A 24932-nucleotide genomic window follows, 5' to 3' on the forward strand; every position below is an offset into this window, starting at 1 on the left:
ATACGAAAAGTAACTATAATCCCATAGATTCAAAAGAATGGATGGAATACTTTGAACATTTATTTAATCAATCTGCCATTGAAGAAGATAGTGATTTCTTCAACGACGAAGCTGAACCACTAATAATAGAAAGCGAGGAAATCTCCCGCGACATCCTGGATGGACCAATCACAAGATGAAATTATTGACAGTATTAATTCTCTCAAAAACTCTAAATCACCTGGTATGGACAATAATCTCCCAGAATACCTGAAGTTTGCACTACCTAACATTGTCCCTCATGTTGAGATAATTTTCAATTGTATCTTTGATAGTGGTGTTTTTCCAAAAGATTGGGATACAGGTGTTATTATCCCATTACATAAAAAAGGCTCAAGATTAATCCAAGATAACTATAGAGCTATTAGTTTATTGAGTATTTTGTCTAAAGTGCTCACAAGTATATTAAAAAATGGTTAGGTTTTTGGGCAGATATGTATGACAAAATATCAGAATGTCAATCTGGCTTTAGACGAGGACACTCGACAATAGACAATCTATTTATTTAAAATGCTATTATTCAAAGATGGGCGGCTGAAAAAAAATGAAAAATTGTATCTAAATGGACAACTTGTGGAAGTCACACAAGGGTATAAATATTTAGGTTTGTTTTTTAGCAGCAGGCTTTCATGGACACAATCTTTAACCAACATAGCAGTTCAAGCTAAAATGGTACTAATCAACTTATTAAAAAGCATTAATTGTTTACAACCTTATTCTCCAAAATTTCTTTTCAGATTGTTTGACTCCAAGATATCACCTATGTTACTGTATGGGTCAAAAACATGGGCATTCCATAATATGGAAGAAGTTGAGAAAGTTCATTTCTATGCGTGTTAATGGTTATTGAATGTTAAACAATGTACATCAAGTAGCGCTGTATTGGGTGAATGTGGCAGATTCCCTTTACATATCAATGCAATGATAAGAGCTTTTAAATATTGGCTACGTTTAATGTGTATGCCGGGTATCCGCTTACCTAAAAAGTGCTATGAAATGATGTATCTATACGATAGTCAAGGAAAGAAGAATTGGGTTACTAATATTATTTTCTCTCGGATTCGGTCATGTTTGGTTATCACAATCACCCGGTAACGTACAGGTATTTACTTCGATGTTATTTCAACATTTGAAAGATAATTTTCAACAAATATGGCATAGAAGTTTATGTAATAGCTCCAAAATGTCCTTCTATTCTCATTTTAAATTAACGTTGAAGTGTGAAGATTATTTGTATTGTGTAACCGTGTGTAAATTCCGGTCATGTATGTCAAGGTTTAGATGCAGCGCACACTGGCTGGAAATAGAAACTGGTAGAAAACTTAATATCCGTCGCGAAAAAAGATTTTGCAAACTATGTCAAGTTGGCCTAATAGAAAACGAGTTTCATTTCCTGCTAGTGTGCCCTGCATATATTCACCTACGCCATCTCTATATTCCTTCAAAATATTATTTACACCCAAATATCCATAAGTTTAACATTCTTTTATCTACAACCAACACAAAGTTGATTATTAATATCGCTAAATATCTGTATCACAGTAAAGAAGAAAGAACACGTATTTTATCATTGTGACTGTTGCCATAAATATGCCATACATTTTGTACAAAGGGCCTGTGGCCTGTACTGTACTGAATAAAGATTTGAACTCCCTTGCCTCGGGAAGATGAGTCCGATGAGCCATCTCTTAAACAACGCTGTATAAAACTATCTCTACAATATATCACAAAACACTATATTCTAATGAGTCAAACCCTGCATTCAACTGTGTATTTAATCCCCTTTATGAAGATCTGTCTACAAAAAAATCATCTCTTATTCCGCCTCTTGGAATAAGTCTTAAACCTTTCATTTATGCTGCCAATATTGAACTTGAATCTATATCTCCTTTCCGGCTGCTTTCCTCTCTCCCTTGGCAATTGGTAAAGCCACAATTAGACCTCTCATTGGCCAAACTAAAGAAATCAGAAACAAATCAATTACAGTATTTACAGGAATATAATCAGTTACGAAATACAAATCAATATTTACAGATGGATCCAAGGATGGTGATGCTGTTGCCAGTGCCACTATCGTTGGATCCAGAACTTTATCAACCAGATTACCTGATCACTCTTTCATATTCACAGCCGAATCAAAGGCAATTTTAACTTCTCTGGAATATATAAAACAGTCTAAACATCAGAAGTTCATTATTTTTTCAGACTCTCTGTCCTGTCTTCAGGCTATTCAAAATAATTTGTGTCAACATCCAATGTTACTCGACATCATTGAACTACATACTGACCTTGCTACTGGCCAATACGACATCGTCTTCTGTTGGTTGCCCAGCCATGTTGGAATCACTAGCAACTCACTGGCTAATGCTGCTGCAAAGGCAGCACTCCGTGAATCCGTGACACCACTTCTGATCCAATACAGTGATTATACACCTGTCATTAGATGTTTCATCAGAGATCTGATGCAGAAGAAGTGAGACACCCAAGTGAATATCAATAAGTTACATGAAATCAAACTTAATATTGGCTATACCTACTCGGGTTGTCAGTCCAGATTTGACGACGATGTCGTATTGGCCATTCAAGCTAATATTTATTGAAGGGTGAGGATCCTCCATTTTGTATCCCTTGTGATGAAAGAATAACCATCAAGCATATCCTGCTTGACTATGTTGATTTTTCCATCACAAGGGATAAGTATTTCAAAGTTTCTTCGACAAAGGATCTTTTTAATATTAGTAGTACTCATTTAATTCTTTTCTTTTTTTAAAACAAATAGAATTGTATAACAAATTATGTTGATATATCTTGTACACAAATTATTTGTAAATTTAGTTGGAATATATTTATATCTGAGATTGGTTATTGGCTGTGGGTAAGTTAACTAAACGTTTTCAATCCAATCTTATCCTAAATGACTTTATAGAATCTCGCTTTGCTTCAGAGTTCGATTTGGTCTTCAAGAAGTGATCCTATGAGATGTTTCAGACAGAAATGACTGTTCAGTCCAAATGTCAACACCCAGTCAACAGCAGTCAACACGCAGTCAACATGTAGTCCACACGCTCAACACGCAGTCAACACGCAGTCAAAAGCAGTCAATATGCAGTCAACACGCAGTCAACATGCAGTCAACATGCAGTCAACAGCAGTCAATACACAGTCAACATGCAGTCAACACGCAGTAAACACGCAGTCAACAGCAGTCAATACTCAGTCAACACGCAGTCAACACGCAGTCAACACGCAGTCAACAGCAGTCAACACGCAGTCAGCACGCTCAACACGCTCAACACGCTCAACACGCAGTCAACACGCAGTCAACATGCAGTCCAAGACCTTAAGTTAGCCGCTTCTTATGACAAACCTAGGATCTGGGGACCAATTCTATTTCCGAATCACCACGGGTGAAGTTGGTGCACTATAATCTTGGTAAATGGAAGTCTTTGATTGCCTGTTTTGACTGTCGTGTGAAAGAAACGGATATTGGCTGTATCCTCGAAGGGGGTTAAAGTAGTGTAAATTTATAGTCCCCTTGAGAGGAGATCCTATTATAAAGAAATGCATTTGAGCAGATACTAGTACCTGGATACCTGCAGTTTATAAATGTCTAGTTTAATTTTAAAAAGAAAAGAATTGGACAACCCGTTTGCCGTGTGTTGCATCTCTGTGTTGGTGGAGGAGGGGAGTCTGGTAGTTTGGGGCACTGGTTCCTTGAACTGTGTTCCTTTGCCCAACACACTACTTTGACCCAAACTTCACCTAGACAGGTGGTAGAATTGGCCCGGTTCTATCAATCAGCTGGTCACATCAAGCCATGTGTTGAAAATTTATTTGTCTGATTTATAACATCCTATTATATTTGGGCTTGGAATGTTAAACCTTATTTGAATACATTTACCAAGCCAGAAGGTGGTGGCTCATGGGTCAATCTGGTAATGTCAACCTCTAAGTTCTATGTCTCCAGTCTAGCATTTTATTTGGTAGACAAATGTATGCCGTATTAACTGGAGTATATCACCCTTGTATCCCAAGAGTTGGTATGCTGGATCTCCACTGCAGTGAAACACTGTCCTTGTTGACACTCCGTCCTAAGGGGAGCAGGGGTACCAAATCCAACTATCTACATCATGCCGCTTACCAATTCTAGTTTTGTTACAAATTACAAGAAAAGGCATCTGGAGACTGATCATCTTTCATATCATGAGGATGTTTCAGTTTCAGAACAACAAGAAAATTGAGCTAAGTGTATAGTCATTGATTCTACAAATGGAGATCCACTTAAAATCAATCCTTTAGTTCTCTCAAAAAATGATTCAGTCTATCTGTTGTGAAGTTAAGAACGTTTCTCCGAGGCGGTTTGCTTCTTGTTGAGTGTGCCAAACGTCAACAATCTATAAATTTGTTAAAACAACTTCACTTTGCAAATATCAGTGTCGCTATTTCAGCGCACAAATGCTCAATTCTAGTAGAGGTATAAACGGATTTAATTGGGACTATATCTGAAAAACCATTGCAAACAGATAATATACAACCTGATTCTGACACTCATTCACTCACTAACATTGGCAACATCTTCCTCTCAGCTGTCGAAATGTCATTAAAACAAAGAAACGCCTCGATCGTAAACAACCATCAAAGATCACATCTTCTTTAGAGGTACCTCTAACTGTTGAAGTTCATAACTCTTTTGACCCTGAGGAGATGGAAGCGACGCCATCTTCAGACATAGGATCCCATCTTCCTCACGTGCACGGGGGGAGAGATCCCCCATAGAACCACCATGACTCAATCTCCAAATATAATTCAGTGGAATTGCAGAGGACTAAGGAGTAACTTTAGAGAAGTACGGTTATTAGCACAAGATCATAAACCTTCAGCATTTAGTTTACAAGAAAACTATCTTATGCATACTGATAAATTTGAAAAGTATCATTACAATTCTTATCATTCTATTTCACCACCAAGTGATAAAGCCACTGGCGTTGCTTCAATTTTGGTGAGACAGGGCATTATCCACAGCCCTGTTCCTCTTTACTGCAATCTTCAGGCTGTTTGACCAGCTCCCTACGTCCTGTATACTTATGGGTGATCTTAATACACAAAACCCTCGGTGGGGAAGTTCTGATACTAACAATAAAGGGAAACGTCTCTTAAGTTTTATTTCAAATGATAATTCAAGCATACTGTTAATATGGAAATTAATGAGTCTCTAAATTGATACGACTGCTGTCCCTCGCCAAAAATGCGACTCAATATCAATGCGACACCCACGCAGTTTTATAAGTTACATGAAATCAAACCAAATACCTATTATACCTACATTGGTTGTCAGTCCAGATTTGAAAAGGTTCTATAGCCACGAATATATATTGAAAGGCGAGGATCTTCCATTCTGTATCCTTTGTGATGAAAGAATCACGGTCAAGCATGTCCTGCTTGACTGTTGATATTTCCATCACAAGGGATAAATATTTCAAGGTTTTATCGCTAAAGGGTCAGCTCTGATTTTATCATCGATTTTAAAAAAGAGATAGAAATTATTGATAATTTTTTTATGTAAATAGGTGTTTCTTTTATTTGGTTTGGTATAATTATTAACTGAGATGGCTGTGCCCTTCACAAGGGTTGAAGTATTGTAAAATAATTATCCTCCTGAGAGGGTATTGTAAGACCCTCTCTTTCAAAGTCTGTTATTCCTACCTTAGTTTTAATCGCAGCATATTTGTTATTGTAATTGATGGCTAAATTTGCGTACAATGGCAATGTTAAACTTTATCTCTTCATGATATTGCTGACATATTGATGATGTAACGTTTAATCTTAACTCACTCACTCACACTAATGTGATTGACAAGATTCAGGAAAAACATGGCAAATTTGCGGACCTCACTTTCGAAATGTCACGTTTCCATCCCAAGTACCAAGTTGTCCGATTCCCCATTGTTCTCAATGTCTTAGATTTTGCTACCTCCTAATCTGTTGTCTGACATCTGAGCTGATGGTGAGCCTAACCAGCCTGACTGCCAGGATTACATAAACCCTCTTTGCTGCATTTTTCCTTTTAATCTGTAAATAATAATAATAATCCTCAGCTCCCTGGGGAGTATACAGGCTAAGCTGCTTGTGAGGCTCTAGAAGGTTAACTGTCACATTACCAACTGATCCTACTGGGTTCCCATTTCTCTTCTGGGTGAACAGAAGCACATTTCAAACAAAGTCACTTCCTAAAACACCACATGTAACATGCGTTTCAGTAGTAGATTTGTGTGAAATCACATCCTTCACCTTCGCCATGGATTAAAGTTAGGACAAGTGGTTGATTGTTACTGACTGACATCTGGTCTGTGTGTTACCGAACGTGTTTCAGTTGAAAAAGACAAAAATAAAATCGACATGTGTTTATTGCTGCAGAATAATTGTTTTTATTTCATGTGTTCTAGTGACAAGACCACGCATTCAGTTGAATTAATGAAACAAATAAACCAATACATCAAATACACAGAACCAACTATGTTAACATTCTGAGTAGTGTTCAACTGCCCGTGGTTCAACGTGTGCTGACGATAGTGAGACCTGCCTGTGGCGAGGGGTACGACTGTGCCCCCATTCCTGGAGTAGAGTCACTGTTTCAGGTGGAAGGCCACATGCACTGGTGCACACTTCTTTCTCGACAGAACGGAACAGATCTACATCCACAAGAAGTGTACAGAAAGTGGCACATTATCAAGTCATAAATAATTAGTCATAAGGGAGAAAACGAACCCAATCGTTATGACGGACATGAAGGTTCCGAAAATACGGAAGAGAAATTTGTCTAGTATGTGAGCAATCTCTGTTGCACTAGACCCTCGTTGAGGAGATGTTTTCTTCTCTGTACCTTCGGGCAAGTCCTTTCCGAGAGGGGAGACCTCTCTGTTTGACGTGCAGGCGATGCACACCAGAGGAGACAGAAAGGACTGGGTGACCTTCTGCAGCCACGCTGGAACTGGTTTGGTCTCATCTTGGTGGTACAGTCGGAGAACGACGATAGTGCAGAGTGTGCCTGCAGTGCCTACACACATGACCACGGACAGGTACACCTCTGAAAAGAACAAATAGTGAGTATCTACATTTACTCATGGGTGATGTACGGGTGTATATATGAGGCTTATTTACTGAACAGTATGTGTATTCTAGTGCATACCCCATTAAACAGTTTAGAAATCGAATATTCTTGAAGAGATTGCTACTATATCTATATCTTCAAGCTTATATATCATACAGCTGCTACAATTATTCCCCTCCAAATCATACAGCTGCTACGTCTTCTTCTGGTCTATATCGCACAGTTGGTACTATTATTCTACTCTATATCATACAGCTGTTTTGTTCAGGTTTATATCACACAGCTAGCTGCTACTATATATTCTATATCATACGGGCAGTTGGGGTAGCCTAGTGGATAAAGCATTTGCTCGTCATGCAGTAGACCTGGGTTCGATTCTCCACTTGGGTACAATGTGTGAAGCCCATTTCTGATGCCCCCGTCGTGATATTGCTGGAATATTGCTAAAGGTGACGTAAAAACCTACTCATTAACTCACTCACTCACTACCATACAGCTGCTATTGTTTCCTCTGGTCCAGATCATACAGCTGCTATTGTTTCTTGTCGATATGCTACAACTGCTACTATATGGTCTCGTCTATATCATACAGTTGTTACAGTTTCTTCTTGTCCATATCATGCAGCTGCTACTATATTGTCTGGTCTATATAATAAAGCTATTACAGTTTTTTCTTGTCTATATCAGGGGCACGGGTGGCCCAGTCGTCTAAGGCGCCGCGATTCGCTGTTCAGAGTTGCGTCCCTTCGGCACGCCAGAAATCTATGATTGTGGGTTCGAATCCCGGTTCGCCCCGATTATGTTTCTAGGTTTGTCAGCACCATACCCGTGCTCGTGGGTCTGAGACCTGCATAACTTCGGGCTTTCCTCCCACATTAAGCACGCAGCGATATAACTGGAATTCTATTAAAAGCGGCGTTAAGTCACTCTCACTCACTCTCCACTTACTCACTCACTTACTCTTGTCTATATCATGCAGCTGCTAAAGTTTCCTCTGGTCTATATCATACAGGTGCTTCATTTTCTTCTGGTCCATAGCATGCAGCTGCTTATTTATTCCCAAACACTGACGATCAGTCCCACTTTTTACATGTCTGTTCTTTGTTTATATTGAGAAAAATAGTGAGTAAGAATACGCGTATTGTTTCGTGACTTACTTCGTTTCCGCCTTGAGTGATGGGTGCTAATGCTGGTCGCCGTGCAGAGTTGCAGCCCTTTGGCGCGCCATAAACGTATCATCGTTGGTTCGAATCCTGCTAAGCCCCGGCCACGCTTCTAGGTTTGTCAGCACCCTTGCTCGTGGATTTCACCAAAGTAAGAAACGTGTGAGACCTGCATCACTTCGGTCGGGCTTTCCACCCACACTAATCTCATATGCCGTGATATAACTGGAATACTGTTTATATAGGCGTTAAACTCAACCTAACTCACTGACTCACTTCCTCACTCACTCACTAATGCTGCTACGATCAAAGGAGTAACTTAACATCGAATTTGTTGCTCACAAGCCCCTTGGGTTCAGTTTGTGAAGCCCATTTGTGGTTGGCTGAAATACCGATGAAGGCACCCTAAACTCTCACTCAAGCACATCTACAACTACTAGCTGTACATCTGATGTAACTATTGATGATGTAATGTCTACCGTGACATCTGCCACTACTTCATTAAGCGCCGCCGTCATATACCTGGACTATTGCTGAGTGCGGGGTTAAGCAACAAACCAAAACATAAATAAATAAGCCACTCACGGATGATAGACGTCTGACTTGATATGGGCGGCAGGTTGGCAGCTATCATAGTCAGCAGGACGATGTAGGACAGGAGGACAGTCAGACAGTACCCCATCTTCTCCCCAGACTCTATGGGCAAGGCAAACACCACCATCATCAAGATGGAGTTGAGGATTAGGGGCAGCATGATGTTCAGACCATAGAACTGCCATTTTCGACGGACAGTTACTTTGAACACCAGTTTCCGGAATGTCATAACGCCCTGGGTCAGGTTAATGTATTCATATCCAGTGTCCAACATTTGCCACTCTCCGTTACTGGTGAAATACTTCATGTCGAACGGACGGTTTGGGTCAGTGAGGAGGTCTACCTCATCCGTGGTGTAACTCCAGCCAACCAGCGTCAGAGAACATGTCTGCTTGTCATAGGGGTAGTACGTTATGTCTGCAGAACAGCTGGAGGTCGTGGAGATGGGGGGAGACCATACTACATCGCCGCTGGGGAACACTCGTAGAGGGGTTCCGTCGCTTCCTAGGACAGCCGGTGAGTTGATGCTGGGGAGGGAAGAGATTGGTGTCAGTGATTCAGGTTTATGTAAATTCAAAACGTCAACGCCACATGATAACCAGTCCCGGAGCACCTGCCGTAACAGAAGGTTCCATTGGTCGCTAAAGGGGGAAGGCGGCGGGAAAAAAACCGGTTTATGGTCACTGATTCAAGAGATACAATTTTATTCTGAGAACAGGTGTAAAATATTTTTCATGTGTAAAAAAAATGCATGGAGATTATGCTTTAAAGGGGAATGGGTAGTACTTTATGTAACAACGAGTGTTTTAATTTGAACACAGTATTACTTAAAAACCAAATTAAGCATAACATAACTCACGTACTTGGTGTAGTAAATGCCACAGTTCGCTCATGTATACATACTCATTTTCAATGACCAGTGGTGGCTTCCAGATGTATTTGGTGTTGACCACCATCCTCTGTATTCCTCCCGCAGATGCCGGGTCCCACGTCAGTCGAGGGTCATTCCAGAGCTGTCGACATGTGTCAATACTGTACATGTGATCATTTCAATACTGTACATGTGATCACGTTGAGGGTCAATACTGTACATGTGATCATGTCGAGGGTCAATACTGTACAGTGATCATGTCGAGGGACATACTTGTATGTATGATTACGTCCAGGGTCAATTTTGTACATATGATCACGTCGATGGTCAATACTGTTCACATGATCATGCAAGTGTGTCAATAATGTATCCTTCCTGTGAGTTCAAAAGATAAGATTCATAAAAAATTATAAAACAATATTTATTAAATGTGTATAAATCGTATATATTTTATTTACTGGATTTGCTTTTTATCATCATCATTGGCATCATCATCATCGCCATCATTAAAATACTCACAACCAACAACCCCCCGGACAAGGACATGGTTTCTGCACCGATGTTCTGCAAAGGATATATGGTGTATCAGAAATACAGCGTAGGTTGGATTCATTAAAAGGGTTACCTTCCATCTCTGTTGTTCTGCATGGCGTCCTCGTGGAATCAAAATAAGGGATTGCATGAAATGAACCAATGGTGGTGTCTTATATATTTGACAGCTATATAAGCTATATAACATCATAGTTTTTAATGTGAATCCCAATGGTCTGGTGGCAGTCAATTGAGTTTGGAGCCACTTCTCTTGCAGAACTGGAAAGACACCACATGACATTGCAACACACAACGTCCAAGTTGATTTCACAGATGTTTTTACAGGGTAATGTCAGGCCTTTTACCTGGCCAAGACAATCCTGGTATATTCCTATTCCAGACTAAAACAACGGTTAGCATGGCCCAGTGCACGCAGTGATGACTCCATATTACCTATTAGTGGAATGCAACAGCCCAAAAGAAACAATAAGAATGTATACAATATACTGAACCTCAAAAAAACGTCACCATGGATAGATGTATGAGAAACCTTATTTGTCCAAATACTGTAAACATACTTTGAGACATTAAAAAGATGAAACTTGGCAAAACTGATCATCAAGGTTGAAATTAAAGTGTCAAATTTCTTAATGTGAAACACAACACTAGTCTCTGAGAAAATGGCACCACAAGTCAGCATCTCGTGTATCCGCCATGTGCATTGATGACTGCCCTTCAACGTCGATACATGGAATGGATGAGGCGGTTGATGAAGGCCATAGGCACTTGAGTCCACACTCTGAGGAACGCCTAATGCAGTTCAGCAGCAGTTGTCGGCCTTGGTCATTCAGCCGTCTTTGAATCTCGTCCCACAGGTGCTCAATGGGATTTAAATCAGGATTGAGGGCAGGCCACTGCATGGTTCTCATGCCAATTTGCTGGAGTAAGTCTCTTGTTGCTCTCGCAGTATGTGCACGGGCGTTATCATGCTGAAACTTGTGGTTGCGGCGACGTGACAAATGAGGTATGCCGTGTGGTCTCAAGACTTGACCAATGTTCCGAGCTGTTGTGACACCATTGCCTCACCCTGGACCGATGTTCTGTAAAATCACAGGGCTGACCCTCTTTGCACGACCAATTCCACCCCACACCATGATGCTCTCCGCACTAATGTGTTGCTGGTGTGTCCCCATGGTCTGTCGAGCAGTTTCCGCAGCAGTAATAAAGCGATCTTGAAGATGCCGTCGCACATTCTGACGATCCTGACGTCGGGTGGTGACCCTTCGTCTTCCACTTTGTGGTCTGTCATCTGTAGTGTTGGTTGCCTGGTACCGTTGCTGGAGCCTGTATATGGTCCTTAGGTAGACTTGAAATGCATTGGCTACTTGCCGGGTGCTTTGTCCAGCTGGCAATCGTCCAAGGGCTTGGTGCCGCTGATTTCTTTCAGCTGGTCTTGGCATGTGGTAGGAATTCAACAACGAATGAATGTTATCCGATCTGGGTAGATGTTTACAACGGCAAGAAATGGTGGAACGCATGTGCATTTCAATTTGAACGGTACTAACATGCATCGGGTTACTATGGCCGTTGCCGTGATGCGTTTGGGCGATCGGATTTATTGTCATCTGCTTTGTTTCATTTCAATTTCCGGTCAATGTAATGTTAAATTTTAGAAACTTTGACAAAATTTACCCAGATATTTAAATGACAACTTTTCATGCAATGTTACTTGGGGTGACGTTTCTTTCGCGGTTCAGTATATGTATACAAATATAGTATTTTGGTACATGTATTACATGTATGTAAAAATGCATTTAAGCAGATATTGTCCAATAAAATGCAAATCTGTTTTTCACAATAGTCATAGCACAATAAAATGCCACATAGCAAAATCTCTTTAACTCCAGTATACCCAAGAGGTGCATGGCCAACAACATCCAAGAACTCCCATGTCAATAGGTGTCTTCTGTCCTTATCTGGCCTGGTGCCGGAGAGGAACAAGTCTGTTGTCAGCTTTTCGTTTCCAGTTGGGTGGAACTTCCCAAAGTCAGTCTGGGCCAACTTTGTCTTGTTTGCTTTACCGTTTCATCAATCCTCTTGACCTCAACAAATCAAATGTTTGGGTGAGAATGAGGCAGGGTCTTGTTCAGACGGTTATGGGGCCCCTGTAAGTGAGTGTACGAGGTCCATCAGTCAGATGGTGCTTTCACAGAGGCAATGGAAATCGTGAATTGTCATTCACCTAGTTAATAACCATGTAGTCACTGAATTCAGTGGCTCCCTGAACTTCTTGCCTGACCTCCAGCCATGTCTGTGCGCGAGAAGGGCAACGTCACCAGATGTCTAATCTACTATCATACAGCTGGATGTTCTTTATACTGGACACAATGCTCAGATCTTAGGCTTTCCTCCGTATCCCCTGTCCAAAATAGAAGAAGCAGCGCTTCGTTATGGCACCTGGAAATCCATCTTCAATTGCATGGATTGCAGCAAATTCAAAATCTTGTCTGGACTCTTTGATGGAGCAAAGGGCCAGTTGAGTCTATGTTGCACTTCTCTCTGATGAGGCTGAAAAGTCTGCTGTACGTTTCTTTCTGACGACCTGGCAAAAGGCATAGGGAAATGGGTAGGATATGGATCATGTACTCGCATGTATGATATATACTTTGTTCCGTATGTCAGGGCAGGCGTACCATCCTTGTAGATAGTTTCAGCAGACTGTAGAGATTCAAGTTGTTGCTGAGTTGAGAAGGCCAGGATCTTGTCATCTCCATCACTGACGAGAAGAAAGGGCTGATATTTGTGTCCATTCTCCTTCCAGCTGCACTTCAGCTCTTGTCGGAAAAGAATGGATGTGGTCTTCCTTTCTTTGTCTGTACATAGCGCTGAACAAAACTGGTAAAGATGATCGGAATGGAATCAGATCTTGGTCCTGTATAGTGACTTAATCGTTGTACAGAGCATACATCTGGGTGGTTTCATCGTGGTCTCTCTTACTGGTGGTGCTGAGAAACTCGAGCTTTTTATCCTCTGGAGTGTTGGAATGTTCAGTGACATTTCTGAAAACAATGCCTGCAGTGGTACATCGTCCTGCAGTGAATGCAAGTCTGTGTAGTAATATTCCTGTTGTACAGGTAGCACTTGAAAGGCACCCTTCTGTGACATGACAAACTTCACCTTCCTCAAACCATCCCTAGTGATAACCCATGTTGTGGTTTTTGCTCTAAGGGTTCATAGAGGTCCGGCTGAGTGTCCCCAGACGTGCCTGAAATTGCCTGTATATACATTCAGGTCTAACCCAAGCTTACTTACTTACTTATATTGGGAATTTAACGTGCGCTTTCCGACATATGCCTATTTCGAGCACGGTAAAGAACCCATGCTGAAGTTCTTGTAGATTATATACCTGTACTTGTAGTCAAAATTATATTCTTTTTACCCTTCTCCCATTTTGTATCTATATCCTTCTCCAACTTATTTTCTCTATAACTGCTTCTCTAACTTACATGCATATGCAATCCCTTAGTTGTTACAGCTAAAACAACTAAACACTGTTGGATCTTAGGTCAAGTTAATCCATGTCATTTATCCCGGCTTGTCCTACTACTAATTAATCATCTTGTGTTGTTTCATTATAACAACAGGTAACCTTTTGTCCATTGCCATTTCCATTGTATTACCTATCAATGCTAATTACCCACGGCCTCCCGTTGCCCGTTGTCCATCGCCAGCAAATATCAGCGCTAATTTACTGTAAAGTGATGGCTTTCATTTGTCTATTGCTAATCTTCTATCATCGCCAATTATCTTTTGCTTTCCCTTGTCATGTCACCCCCTTTGTGATTATATTACTTTTGTTGTTCTTACATGAACATATACTCAACAACAAAAGTTCCTGTGACACCAATTTTTAGTGTATTTTTCAAACAAGTAAAGTTTGGTTTCCAATAATGTATGGAATCAAGTCACAAAAACGCAACTGCTATAGAAAAGCATGCATTCCATGCAAAAGTTGATTTTTATGCAAGCCCCATGCATTTCACTACCCAAGAATGGATATAAAACATGTGCGTTAACGGAAATCCATATGCATTGTTTAGCATCGTGCTGACAACAACCACTCAGAAAAACAACACAATTATTCAACATTTCGAAATGCCACGCCTGTCCGAAAATGAGCGTCTGCGAGCCATTGGTATGCTTGAAGCAGGATCGAGTCAACGTGATGTTGCAAGACAATGTAACGTCCACAGAAACGTTGACAACAGACGAATGCAGTCAGAGACCATCCTCGGAGTGGCAGGCCATGCGTAACCAATAATCGACAAGACAACTGGATTCGAACAACACACCTACGAAATCGATTCCAGCAAGCAACAGTGATTGAAAGAAGCATCCCTGGCCTTCGACGAATATCTTCAAAAACCGTACGTCGCCGCCTCAGATGTGCAGGGATTGTAGCCAGAAGACCCGCCAGACGTCCCATTTTGACTGGAAAACACCGTCAAGCATGTCTACAGTGGTGCAGACAGCGACTACGCTTGACGGCCAAGCAGAGGGGACAAGTTCTATTCACTGACGAGTCTCGTTTTCACCTCAGCCACAGCGATGGACGGATTCGAGTGTACCGACGTCGAGGTGAACGTTACGTCAATCATTGTGTCATGGAAGAAGATCGGTTCGGGGGCGGCAGCGTTAAGGTATGGGATTACAGCAAGACAGAGGACCCGTTTGATAGTGGTAGAGGGAAATCACAATGGACAGCGCTGCCGCGACGACATCATCGGCCCTGTTATTCTACCGTTTTTGTGTCGTCATGGCCCAGGCATTAACTTTCAAAATGACAACGCCCGGCCTCATATTGCTCGACTTGTTCAGGATTCTCTTCAACAAACCAATGTGAATATCATCCCCTGGCCGGGTCGCTCCCCTGATCTCTCACCAATCGAGCACATGTGGGATGAGATGGATCGGCGCCTTCGACGTCAACCACGTGTTCCACAGACACTCCAGGAACTTCGAAACATGCTCCAGCAGATATGGACAGATATCCTACAGGACTTTGTGCGATGCCTGGTCCATTCCATGAGACGAAGATGTGTTGCTTGGACACACACGCTATTGATTTGTAAATTGACTTTTGGGTATGTGAATGGTTTTTTTTATGAAACCACGCATTTTCTGAAGTCAGTGTGGCAAATTAAACCATTTGAACACTTACAGGAGTCTCTTGTTTTTGTTGCAAACCGAAATTGTTTCAGATTTGGTAAAAAACATAACCTTGCATTAAATCTTATTCAATGTCACAGGAATAAATACTATGAGGGAGAGAATATATATATTCTCTCCCTCATATTATTTAATCACCCGATGAAGGAGTAGGTATAGGCGTGTATTGTCCATACAAGGCAATCCATGGGTGATAGCCTGGTGTCAGTATGTCTTTCCCGGGACTTCGTTGCTTCTGGATACTTTGGAATACCTCCTTGCAGTTATCACTTACGAGGCTTCCGACTATCGGGGTCTCCGACTATCGAGATTTCACTTCAGTTCACAGACGGGTATGTAAGGAAAACTTACCACATCATTGAGAGCAAACAGCAAGATGGTGGACGTGACGACAGTGTTCTGTATCGGTCTGACGTCCACGCTGGTGTTGGCTCGAATGGATGCCAGAAGAGCAATTTCATCACTTGAGTAGTCTCCCCTCGTTGCTGTGACTGTAACATTTTTAAGAGAGAGGCTTGCATCACACGATGGTTTTTAAAAGAGAAAATTATTACTTCTACAATTTGTTCGTCTGAAAGTAGGTGATACTATCAGGTTTTTTTTCAGGACATCTCCAGTGAACAAGCATTTTTATTTTTAAACGAAATTTTTTTGGTCAGTATTTTTAAGTAACCCCGTAAATGGTCAGTCCGCTTCAGAAAAAGAAACTGAACAGTCGCCGATTATGTATGAGAATAAGTTCATTTTTTATAAATACACTAATGATGGGAACCGATTAAAACAGTGCTATTAGATCCGTTAATCCGACAGTCTCGCATTCCGACTTTGACACACCTAATTTGCAACAAACTGCCGAAATCACTCATTCAGTCTCGTTAATCCGACACAGTGATCAGCATACTACGTGGTCATCTGCCCGTGAGTACATAGCCCGTGTTTTGATGCAAGACGAGAGGGTTGGTAGCTGCATATTACAACGGAGATATAAACTTGCTTAACAATAAACAATTAATGCTTAAAAAAAACAAAAAACAGGATTAATCACATGCTTAGATTACCCCAATCTCATTAAAATCAGATACCAGTTCTCGCTATCGCCGAGGACATCCCATAACAGGTCATGTCAGAACAACCTTTCACGAACTAACAGGAAATGACTAACAGGAAGCCAACGTTTGCTACTAAGAAAGCAACTTTCTTAAGTTTTGCGTTAACAGTTTCAAACTGACGACTTCCATTCCAGACTATGCTTTTTAAAGTATTTTGAATAAGTCATACAGTCCGTAACATTTGTTTTGTGCTAAGCTTGAGAGGTTGCATGATTAGAAAAACATTCCGTTAACAATGTAACATAACAATATCAATATTTCATTTTTCATTTTTTTATTACGTGTTTGTATCGTTACCTATCGCGTAGTTTTCCTATTTTCGATCACGAACCTTGATACTACTTAATTTCGTTTGTCCAACAAACTCGTAAGGTAGATAGCACTCCTGTGGGAACAACCAAACCCGTGTTCGCGCGTTTCACCAAAGTGGTAAACGTCCTTCACCTGCACACTTCGGGCGTTCCCCTACCTTAGCCGACACACCGAGCTATAACTGGAACACTGTTCTAAGCAGCGTTAAACCCAACTCCTTCACGCACTCACCCTGTAGGAAGAGTTTGAACATCCTTGTTTCACGACACGTGTTCGATAAATAAGACGTTCGTGATATCAGAAGGAGAAATGTGTCAAATATCTTACCAAGGAGAAGAAGCGCCAAAGTCATATGTAGGAGGTAGGCCATCTTCACCCCAAGTTTGAACAAGTCTGAAAAGTAAACAGTGACAATATTGATCAGAAACAAACATGGAATGAATCAATAACTGATATAGAAATGTTTAATTTACGGTGTATTGGAAGTTATCATCCGCTATACAACACTGCCAGCGGTAGCGTCGCAATCCAATGCTGTAACAGTTAAATATTTACACTTATTACTCGCCCGGGAGGAGATCTCCCGCTTTATATTCACCTGTATTACATATTGTGTAATACAACAGTGCGTGTTTATGAACTGCGGGCCCCGTTTCACAAGCCGATCGTAGCGCCACGGTAGCCATAAGTCAATGTAAAAGTATGGAGTTACGATAACTTTAGCCCGACGATTGCTTTGTGGAACGGACCCCTGAATTTTGAAGGCGGGTCGTCGTATGGTATTAAATTAATAAATATCAACGTTTGACGTGTTTGAAGTATTATTCTGTTAAATCTAAATTGGAGTAAGCTGTGGATCATGTAGTTGTCTGGCTATTCACACGCAACAGTGAAACTGAAAAAATATATAGAGGCTCATCCTATTTATCATATACTTTTTATGAAGTGTAATTTATTTTTTTCATTACAAATGTAAAACCTTGAAACGTAATTTCTCCCAATCTAATACTCAGGGACGTTTCACCACCACTAGTAATAGCGACTTCAAAAGTAGTTCCGAGTTTGCAGTCACTAAAATTCTTTACAATACATCGCTTTCAAACATATTCTTGAAAGCTACGAGTCCGCAGTTAGAAGCGTTTGATAACACGCAGGTCAAGTAACAAAAAATGCTCTTTGTGACAAGACCAGTCTCGACTGACAGATGCCATCTGTCATAATTTTCCTTATCAATGTGGAACTTGACACTTACCATAAAAGGAGACGATTTGCTTGACAATAGTTCCGTCAAGGTGTTAAGTTCACTGAAATAAATGATAGTATCCCTGTTCTCAACATTGAAGTACATAATATATATATATATAAACGGCAAGTAATACATAAAATACTAAACTCGCTACTGTGTAATACCAATTTAAGAAAATATATGAATAGTTCTGGTTTAGTGTTCCGTATTTATACATCAACCCTTTGTCACTCATTTCAATGTAAAAATAATTACTTTAGGAAATAAGTAATTACAAATAATTGTAGCATTACTGACAGTCAGAAATATCAAACGCTGTGTTGTTAACGATTGAGTGAAATAAAACAATTGCAAATCTAGCTCAGGTTATAAAGTATATTCTAAATACAGTAGAGTTGGCTTTGAACAGTAACGTAGTGATGTCGCTGTGTCTCGGCTTAACGTGGCGGAAGGTGGCGCAGGGGAAAGGCGTGTACCACTTCAGGGATCCTGGGGGCACCGATGTGGTGCAGGTAGACCAAGGGTCGGGGTAAACTGGGATTCGGTCACAAGACCAGCGGATCCTGACACAACCAGAGAGGCGTGATGCGACATAGACTATTGGGCTTCCGGCGCGAGATACTACATACACGGTGAAGATATCAACCAAGAGAAATCTGACATCTAAAGTTGTTTACACGATGGATTAAACAAAATGGGTTTTTTCAAGCATTTACTGTCGCTATCAATATAAATAAATTATTTAAAATACTATGATAAAACCCTGTTGTCAAATGTCAAACTACCGTAGATCCATGCTCGTAGTGTCAATCACTGGATTATTTACAAACTGCCGATACAAAAATGGAAAATTGTTCGGCGTTAAACAACCAAGAACAACATTATTGTTCTGATTACGCAAGGTGTGACCTCAGATTTTCAATGTGACGTCATTTACCTTCAACACATCAATAAGCATTGAAAACTGTTAAAATATCGGAAAATTATTTCATTCGAATTTGCTACGTTTATGGGTAATAAAAAACATATTCAGGAATGAATTATTATTGTAATGTTTAAACCAAAGCGTATTTTGTATGTATGTATAGGCAAGCAATATGACGTTGGTGTGTAAATAATCCAATCTGGACGAGATGAGGTGAGGTGAAATCGGTTTGACGTCGCGTCCAAGATTATTTATATATAGCAACAGGCATTCACGTGTGTGTGTGTGTGTGTGTGTGTGTGTGTGAGAGAGAGAGAGAGAGAGAGAGAGAGAGAGAGAGAGAGAGAGAGAGAGAGAGAGAGAGAGAGAGAGAGATCGGTTTAACGTCGCGTCCAAGATTATTGCTATATAGCAATCTGTGTTTGTGCTACTCCGTCCGGACTAATGCCGATTTTATAGTGCTAGCCCACTGAGAAACCTTGACGCACTTTAATACGAATACCCAACTCAGACACAGCATACTAACTTGTTTTTGCCGGAGGCAAGGTAACAACAAGTACTATCTTTTAAGACCTCTTTGTACGACGCCGGTATGGAATACTGTAAAGGATATTGCCGGGGATCGAACCCCGGACCTTCAGCTCCCGAACGAACGTTCTACCACCAGATCACGGTGTCGGTCCCAATCTGGACGACACAAATCAAACCATTGGTGTAGAATGACACCAAATCAACAAACGTCACCGAAATTATCCAGTTAGTTGCGTTGGTGATGTACCAACCGAACAGGATGTGAAGAACATGATGCAAGTCGTAATCCAAGTTGGTCCATATCCAGGGCAATCTTACGGCTCAACGATACATCAACGAAATTCTCCTACCACATGTCCTCCCAATTGTAGCCAACGACAACGGTGTATTCCAGCAGGACAACGCTCGACCGCATACAGCACGGACCACAAGAGCCTGTCTACATAACAAAAACGTTGATGTTCTCTCCTGGGCCTCCAGATCCCCAAATTTGAACCCGATAGAGCACCTGTGGGATGAACTGGATATAGATGGTCATGTCAACCACAACCCCAGACGTTGCAGCAGTTGGTTTTTGCGTTGCAGGCCGTGTGGGCTACCATTCCCCAGGATGTGATTCGCATATTTGTCTCTTCCATGGGCAGGAAATGCTATCGATTCCAACGGGGAACACACGCGTTATTGATGATAGCTGACCTTCAACTTGGACTGTTCCTCTGTACCGATAACTGAGATGAAAACAATCAGTGTGTATATAAAGCCTTTATAAAACAATTTAAAAAAAACGAGACAACCCACCACCGTTTTTGAAAAATACAATTTAAATTTTAGACACATTGACCGACAATTTCCAAGTCTCACGAACATTCTCAAGAATATATAATGTTTTGTGAGATTGAAAACAGTATCACCAAACAATATCGAATCATCGACAAATGAGAGAAGTAGAGTGTGGATTAAATGTAACTGCACGCAAACTGACGCCAGTCGTGCAAATACTGCACTCTTTTGAACGGCGTTCACACAAAATGAGAAGACTTTTCCATGATACAATTCATCACATACCTTGCTGGTCACAATAACGCTAGATCCGATCATTAGAAACACGATGGGCATTGCAGTGATGCGAAACTTGAAATCGTTGAAGAGTGACCATGTTGACGTGGGGTCATATCTCTTCAAATTCACGCCACGTCACTAAAAAGACTGTGTAAAACCTCCAGTTCTCAAGCTCTATGTTACAATGTTCCAAGGCATGATCGTACGTGTCTTACACACAGGTCCTATATGACAGATAACCAGTTGTGCTGTATATGCTCACTCTGTTATGGAAATATCAGTTCAACTGCAAATCCCGCCTAACCCGGCTACCGTGTTTCCTATACCAAACTTCAAAGTACGAAACATTTTAGTGATTCTGAATTTGCTGCTGTTTGTCGAAATTTGGACGCAAAAATGAAAGCCCTTGGGCGAAGAGTCGCTGGAGTTCAGGAGCAGAAAGCTGGTGTGTTGACGCGTAGCCAGGAGGAAATTCTATGTGGGGAGGGGATCCTAGGAGAAGACACACTGCAACAACCGCTAGACAGGGGAGGGGAGGGGAGGTGCTGAGCATCACGATTTATCGGTAGGAGAATATGGTCATTATGAAATCGTTATGAAGAATGGTGCCAAGCATTTGTGATATTTGGAAGGTGTAACTGAGACCAGCAACGGTGGATTAAAGCACAAGAAGTCCCTAGGAAGTATATCATAGTTGGACCCAATACAGAAACTACTACCAGATGCCCAGTTAGACTTCAGAAGTACATGTCACTGAGGTAACTATTACATTATCCGTCAAACATTTTGTGAATGTGGTAATATGAAACTTTACAACATTTACAACTTATGGATCAGTTATTCATTCTAGAGTGAGTGAGTGAGTTTGGTTTTACGCCGCTTTTAGCAATATTCCAGCAATATCACGGCGGGGAAAACCAGAAATGGGCTTCATAAGTAAGGAAGAGAGTTAACGGGTGTCATATTTCAAATTCAAGCAAAACGAGATTCCATTACGAGGAACACAACCTTTCGAAGTACACGTTTAAACTCCTTTACCGGATGAATGCATGCTGGGAAGCACAGAACATGTATGTGTACATGTAAGATCAACAGTAATAAGATAACAAAGGTGGAAACTTAACAAGGGAAGCCAACAATTAATTATGGCTAATAGCGCCTAATTTGATTTTATTGTCTGTGCTAATTATCCAACTGGCCTCCATTTGTCCATTGCTATTACCAATCGGTGATAATTTAACTCCTAATTTATTTCGCTAATTAACCGTTTCTTCCCGTGTAAAGTTTCCACCTTTGATAATTTATTAATTTTGTTGTCAATGATCTCTGCTTCCAAGCATTTATTAACCGATGAAGGCGTAAGTATATACTCAGAAACGTTGTGTTCCTTAAGACGTGATCCTGTTGGGTGTTTAAGACAGAAATGTCTGTTCAGACCAGATGTCAACACGCAGTCAACACGCAGTCAACACGCAGTCCAGAGCCCCCAACCTTCATTTAGTGACTGGGTAAGTTTAACGTCTCGTCGGCATTATTTCATCTATATGCTGACAAGATAACATTTGACATCAATAAACCATATTTAAACTGTATAAAATCCTGTCGACGAAGGACAGTATAATAACTTGAATATATCAGATTTACGTAAAACTAATTATAAACGGGCTGTAGATCGCCAGCAACTGAAGGTAGATTACCACTCTAGGGACCATGGGGACTAACAATTATACTAACTATTTTAAAAGTTTATATATTTATTTACAAAATATAGCAATCACAATGTATTAATCAATTTAATTTCCTTTAAAAAAAACAAGAACTAAAGGAGAACTCATCTAATTAAAAAGATCCTTGATGGATAAAACTTTGAGGTACTTTTCCCATGTGATGGAAAAATGAACACAGTGAAGTAGGATCTGACAGCCCGAGTGCTGATGAAGACGGAAGTCAGCACAGAGTAAAAGCACCGTTCATAGTAACTCCAACTGCAACGGCCTGGAGATGAGTTGTAAGTGCAACAGGGCTACGGATAACATTATGCCTCACAGCGGTGGCCCTATCACCCGGGGGAGAAAAATAATGATATGCATTGAACTGATGTAAGTTAAAATTATCTGTCTATTCTAGATAAGTTTCCTGCAGACAGAATGCTGATGGTCTCAGACCCTGGACTAATAGCTGCAAAGTGAAAACAACCATGGAGTTCCCCATATGAGATCTGTTTGGCAGTTCATTGAGTGAGAGGCGACTGGCGAAGTGGGGCGTTTCGTGGTGGTTTCAGATGGTGATCTGGTGACGGATGCATATGTTTCTTTTAGCTCGGTAGTTTGGAAAAAGTTTCTAGCATCAGCAAACTGATTTTTTTTGTGAATTTAATTTGGTTTAGTTTAATCTGGTATTGAGAAAGAAGAGGGGCTTCCTTAGCAGTTCGTGCACTTTTTATAGTTTCTGTCACAATCTTCCGTTACATGAGTCTTCTCAGCACAGAGAGCACATGTAACAGACAATGTGCAAGTATTGACACCATGACCATACATTAGGCATTTAAAGCATGTTAGAGGATTTGAAATGTAGACGTCAACGTTGATGTCGCAATGTCATGCCTTTATTGAATTTAAAGCAGCAGGAGATGAAAATGAGGACAGATACGTATTTGTTTGAGAGGTTTCATTGTTTTTATGGGTTGGGAAGCGAAGTCGTCTAAGGCCCCGCGATTCGCTGTGCAGAGTTGTATCCCTTGGACACGCCAGAAACCCATGATTGTGGGTTCGAATCCCGGTTCGCCCCGATTATGTTTCTAGGTTTGTCAGCACCATACTCGTGCTCGTGGGTTTCACCAAAGTGGTAAACGTCTCAGACCTGCATCACTTCGGGCCTTCCTCCCACATCAAGCTGACACGCCGTGATATAACTTGAATAATGTTAAAAGCGTCGTAAAACCCAACTCACGCACTCACTCACTCACTCACTATGAAACGTGGCCAGTAATCAATGGATTTCGACGGTCGCTGTTCATCATCAATTTCAAGTGGATGTTTTTTGTTTATTTTGGAGGGGGGTTGGTAATCCATGTTTAATTGTTAATGTTTCGTCACCCGAGCTCCCCACCCACCATTGAGCGTCATATGGACGATGCTAATAACAAGTGGATCTCCAGCTTGACGCACCAAGGACACACAGATGATATGCTCATGCAGAATAATCAAAACAGTAACTATAATCCACCAGATTGGCCAATGAGCCACTTCCGCCTTCTGGACATAGGACTCTGGGCGAATTACATACTTGAAAAACATACATTTGAAATTCAGCTAAGACATCAGTGTTAAAAATCAGGGCCTAACTCCCGCCGACACAGGGGCGCAACCCACGGCAAACGGGTTGCCCAATGCGGTCGCCTTTAACGACCAGCAATGGAGTGCTGAGGACACATTCTCATCTACCCCGGGTCCCACGGGGAACCTCCATTTAGCCTCTTATGACCAGCATAGGGTTCCGGGATCAATTCTGTTTCGGAATAACCACGGGTGCAGGTGGCACACAATAACCTTTTGGTGAAATGGTAGTTTTTGATTACCTGATTTAACGGTCGTGTGAAGAAACGCCAGTCAGTATGCCTCACATACATGTCTGATTTCGTTAGTGGCTTTCCTAAAGACTATTACAGAGAAGGTCTAATTTCTATTTCAGGAGTTCGTTTAGTGATAACTATATGAGAAAACAGGAATAATACTAATAATAATTGACAAAAGTACGTATAGCGGAATAGGTCTTATGTACTCACTGTCACAGTAGCCGACTGTCCACTGATGTCCCACAACTCTCTAATCTTCACTTAACACGTCTTAGATTTAATAGCAGAGCTATTCAAATTTCATTCCATTTCACTCCTATTTACAAGCTCACTTGAACAGATAATCGACAGTGCATTCAGAATTGACGGAGGTCTTTCGTCAAACATAGGGAAAGTTATATTGACTGACGATCATGAGGTGGCTGTCTATATTCGCTACACCTTTAGTATCAGAACTGGGTCCGAGGTACAATAATTAATCTGGTCGGTCTGGATATGTTAACAGCAGAGTTAATATTGCCGCGTTTGACATGTACAGGTTGCTAATGGTCTTACTGGAACAATGTATAAAACTAGTTCTGTAATGTGTGTGGAACCTGAACGATTTATAAAAAAAAGCTCGTATTGGGGCCATGATAACA

At 41.0% G+C, this 24932-nt stretch overlaps 2 protein-coding genes across 3 annotated transcripts in view; one reads left to right on the forward strand and one right to left on the reverse strand.

Moving 5' to 3' along the window:
• The window catches only part of LOC139459513 (coiled-coil-helix-coiled-coil-helix domain-containing protein 5-like), a 433260-nt gene that overhangs the window by 319027 nt on the left and 89301 nt on the right, over window positions 1-24932 (forward strand). The gene's annotated exons all lie outside the window — the stretch shown is intronic.
• On the reverse strand, window positions 6771-24529 carry LOC139458739 (acetylcholine receptor subunit beta-like 1). 2 transcript variants are annotated; one of them, XM_071240146.1, is made up of 8 exons: window positions 24502-24529; window positions 18209-18260; window positions 17284-17349; window positions 15887-16026; window positions 10295-10339; window positions 9808-9917; window positions 8896-9431; window positions 6771-7123 (listed from the first exon to the last, which is right to left on the reverse strand). In XM_071240146.1, the coding sequence occupies exons 3-8, from the start codon at window positions 17324-17326 to the stop codon at window positions 6771-6773; spliced, it is 1227 nt and encodes a 408-aa protein (XP_071096247.1). In that variant the 5' UTR covers window positions 17327-17349; window positions 18209-18260; window positions 24502-24529. The 2 variants fall into 2 exon arrangements, with proteins under 2 accessions (XP_071096247.1, XP_071096248.1); XM_071240147.1 differs by lacking the exon at window positions 24502-24529 and having other exon boundaries at window positions 18209-18297.

Source organism: Haliotis cracherodii, unplaced genomic scaffold (assembly GCF_022045235.1).
Source record: "Haliotis cracherodii isolate W230 unplaced genomic scaffold, xgHalCrac1.p SCAF_13, whole genome shotgun sequence".
Taxonomy (NCBI): Eukaryota; Metazoa; Mollusca; class Gastropoda; order Lepetellida; family Haliotidae; genus Haliotis; species Haliotis cracherodii.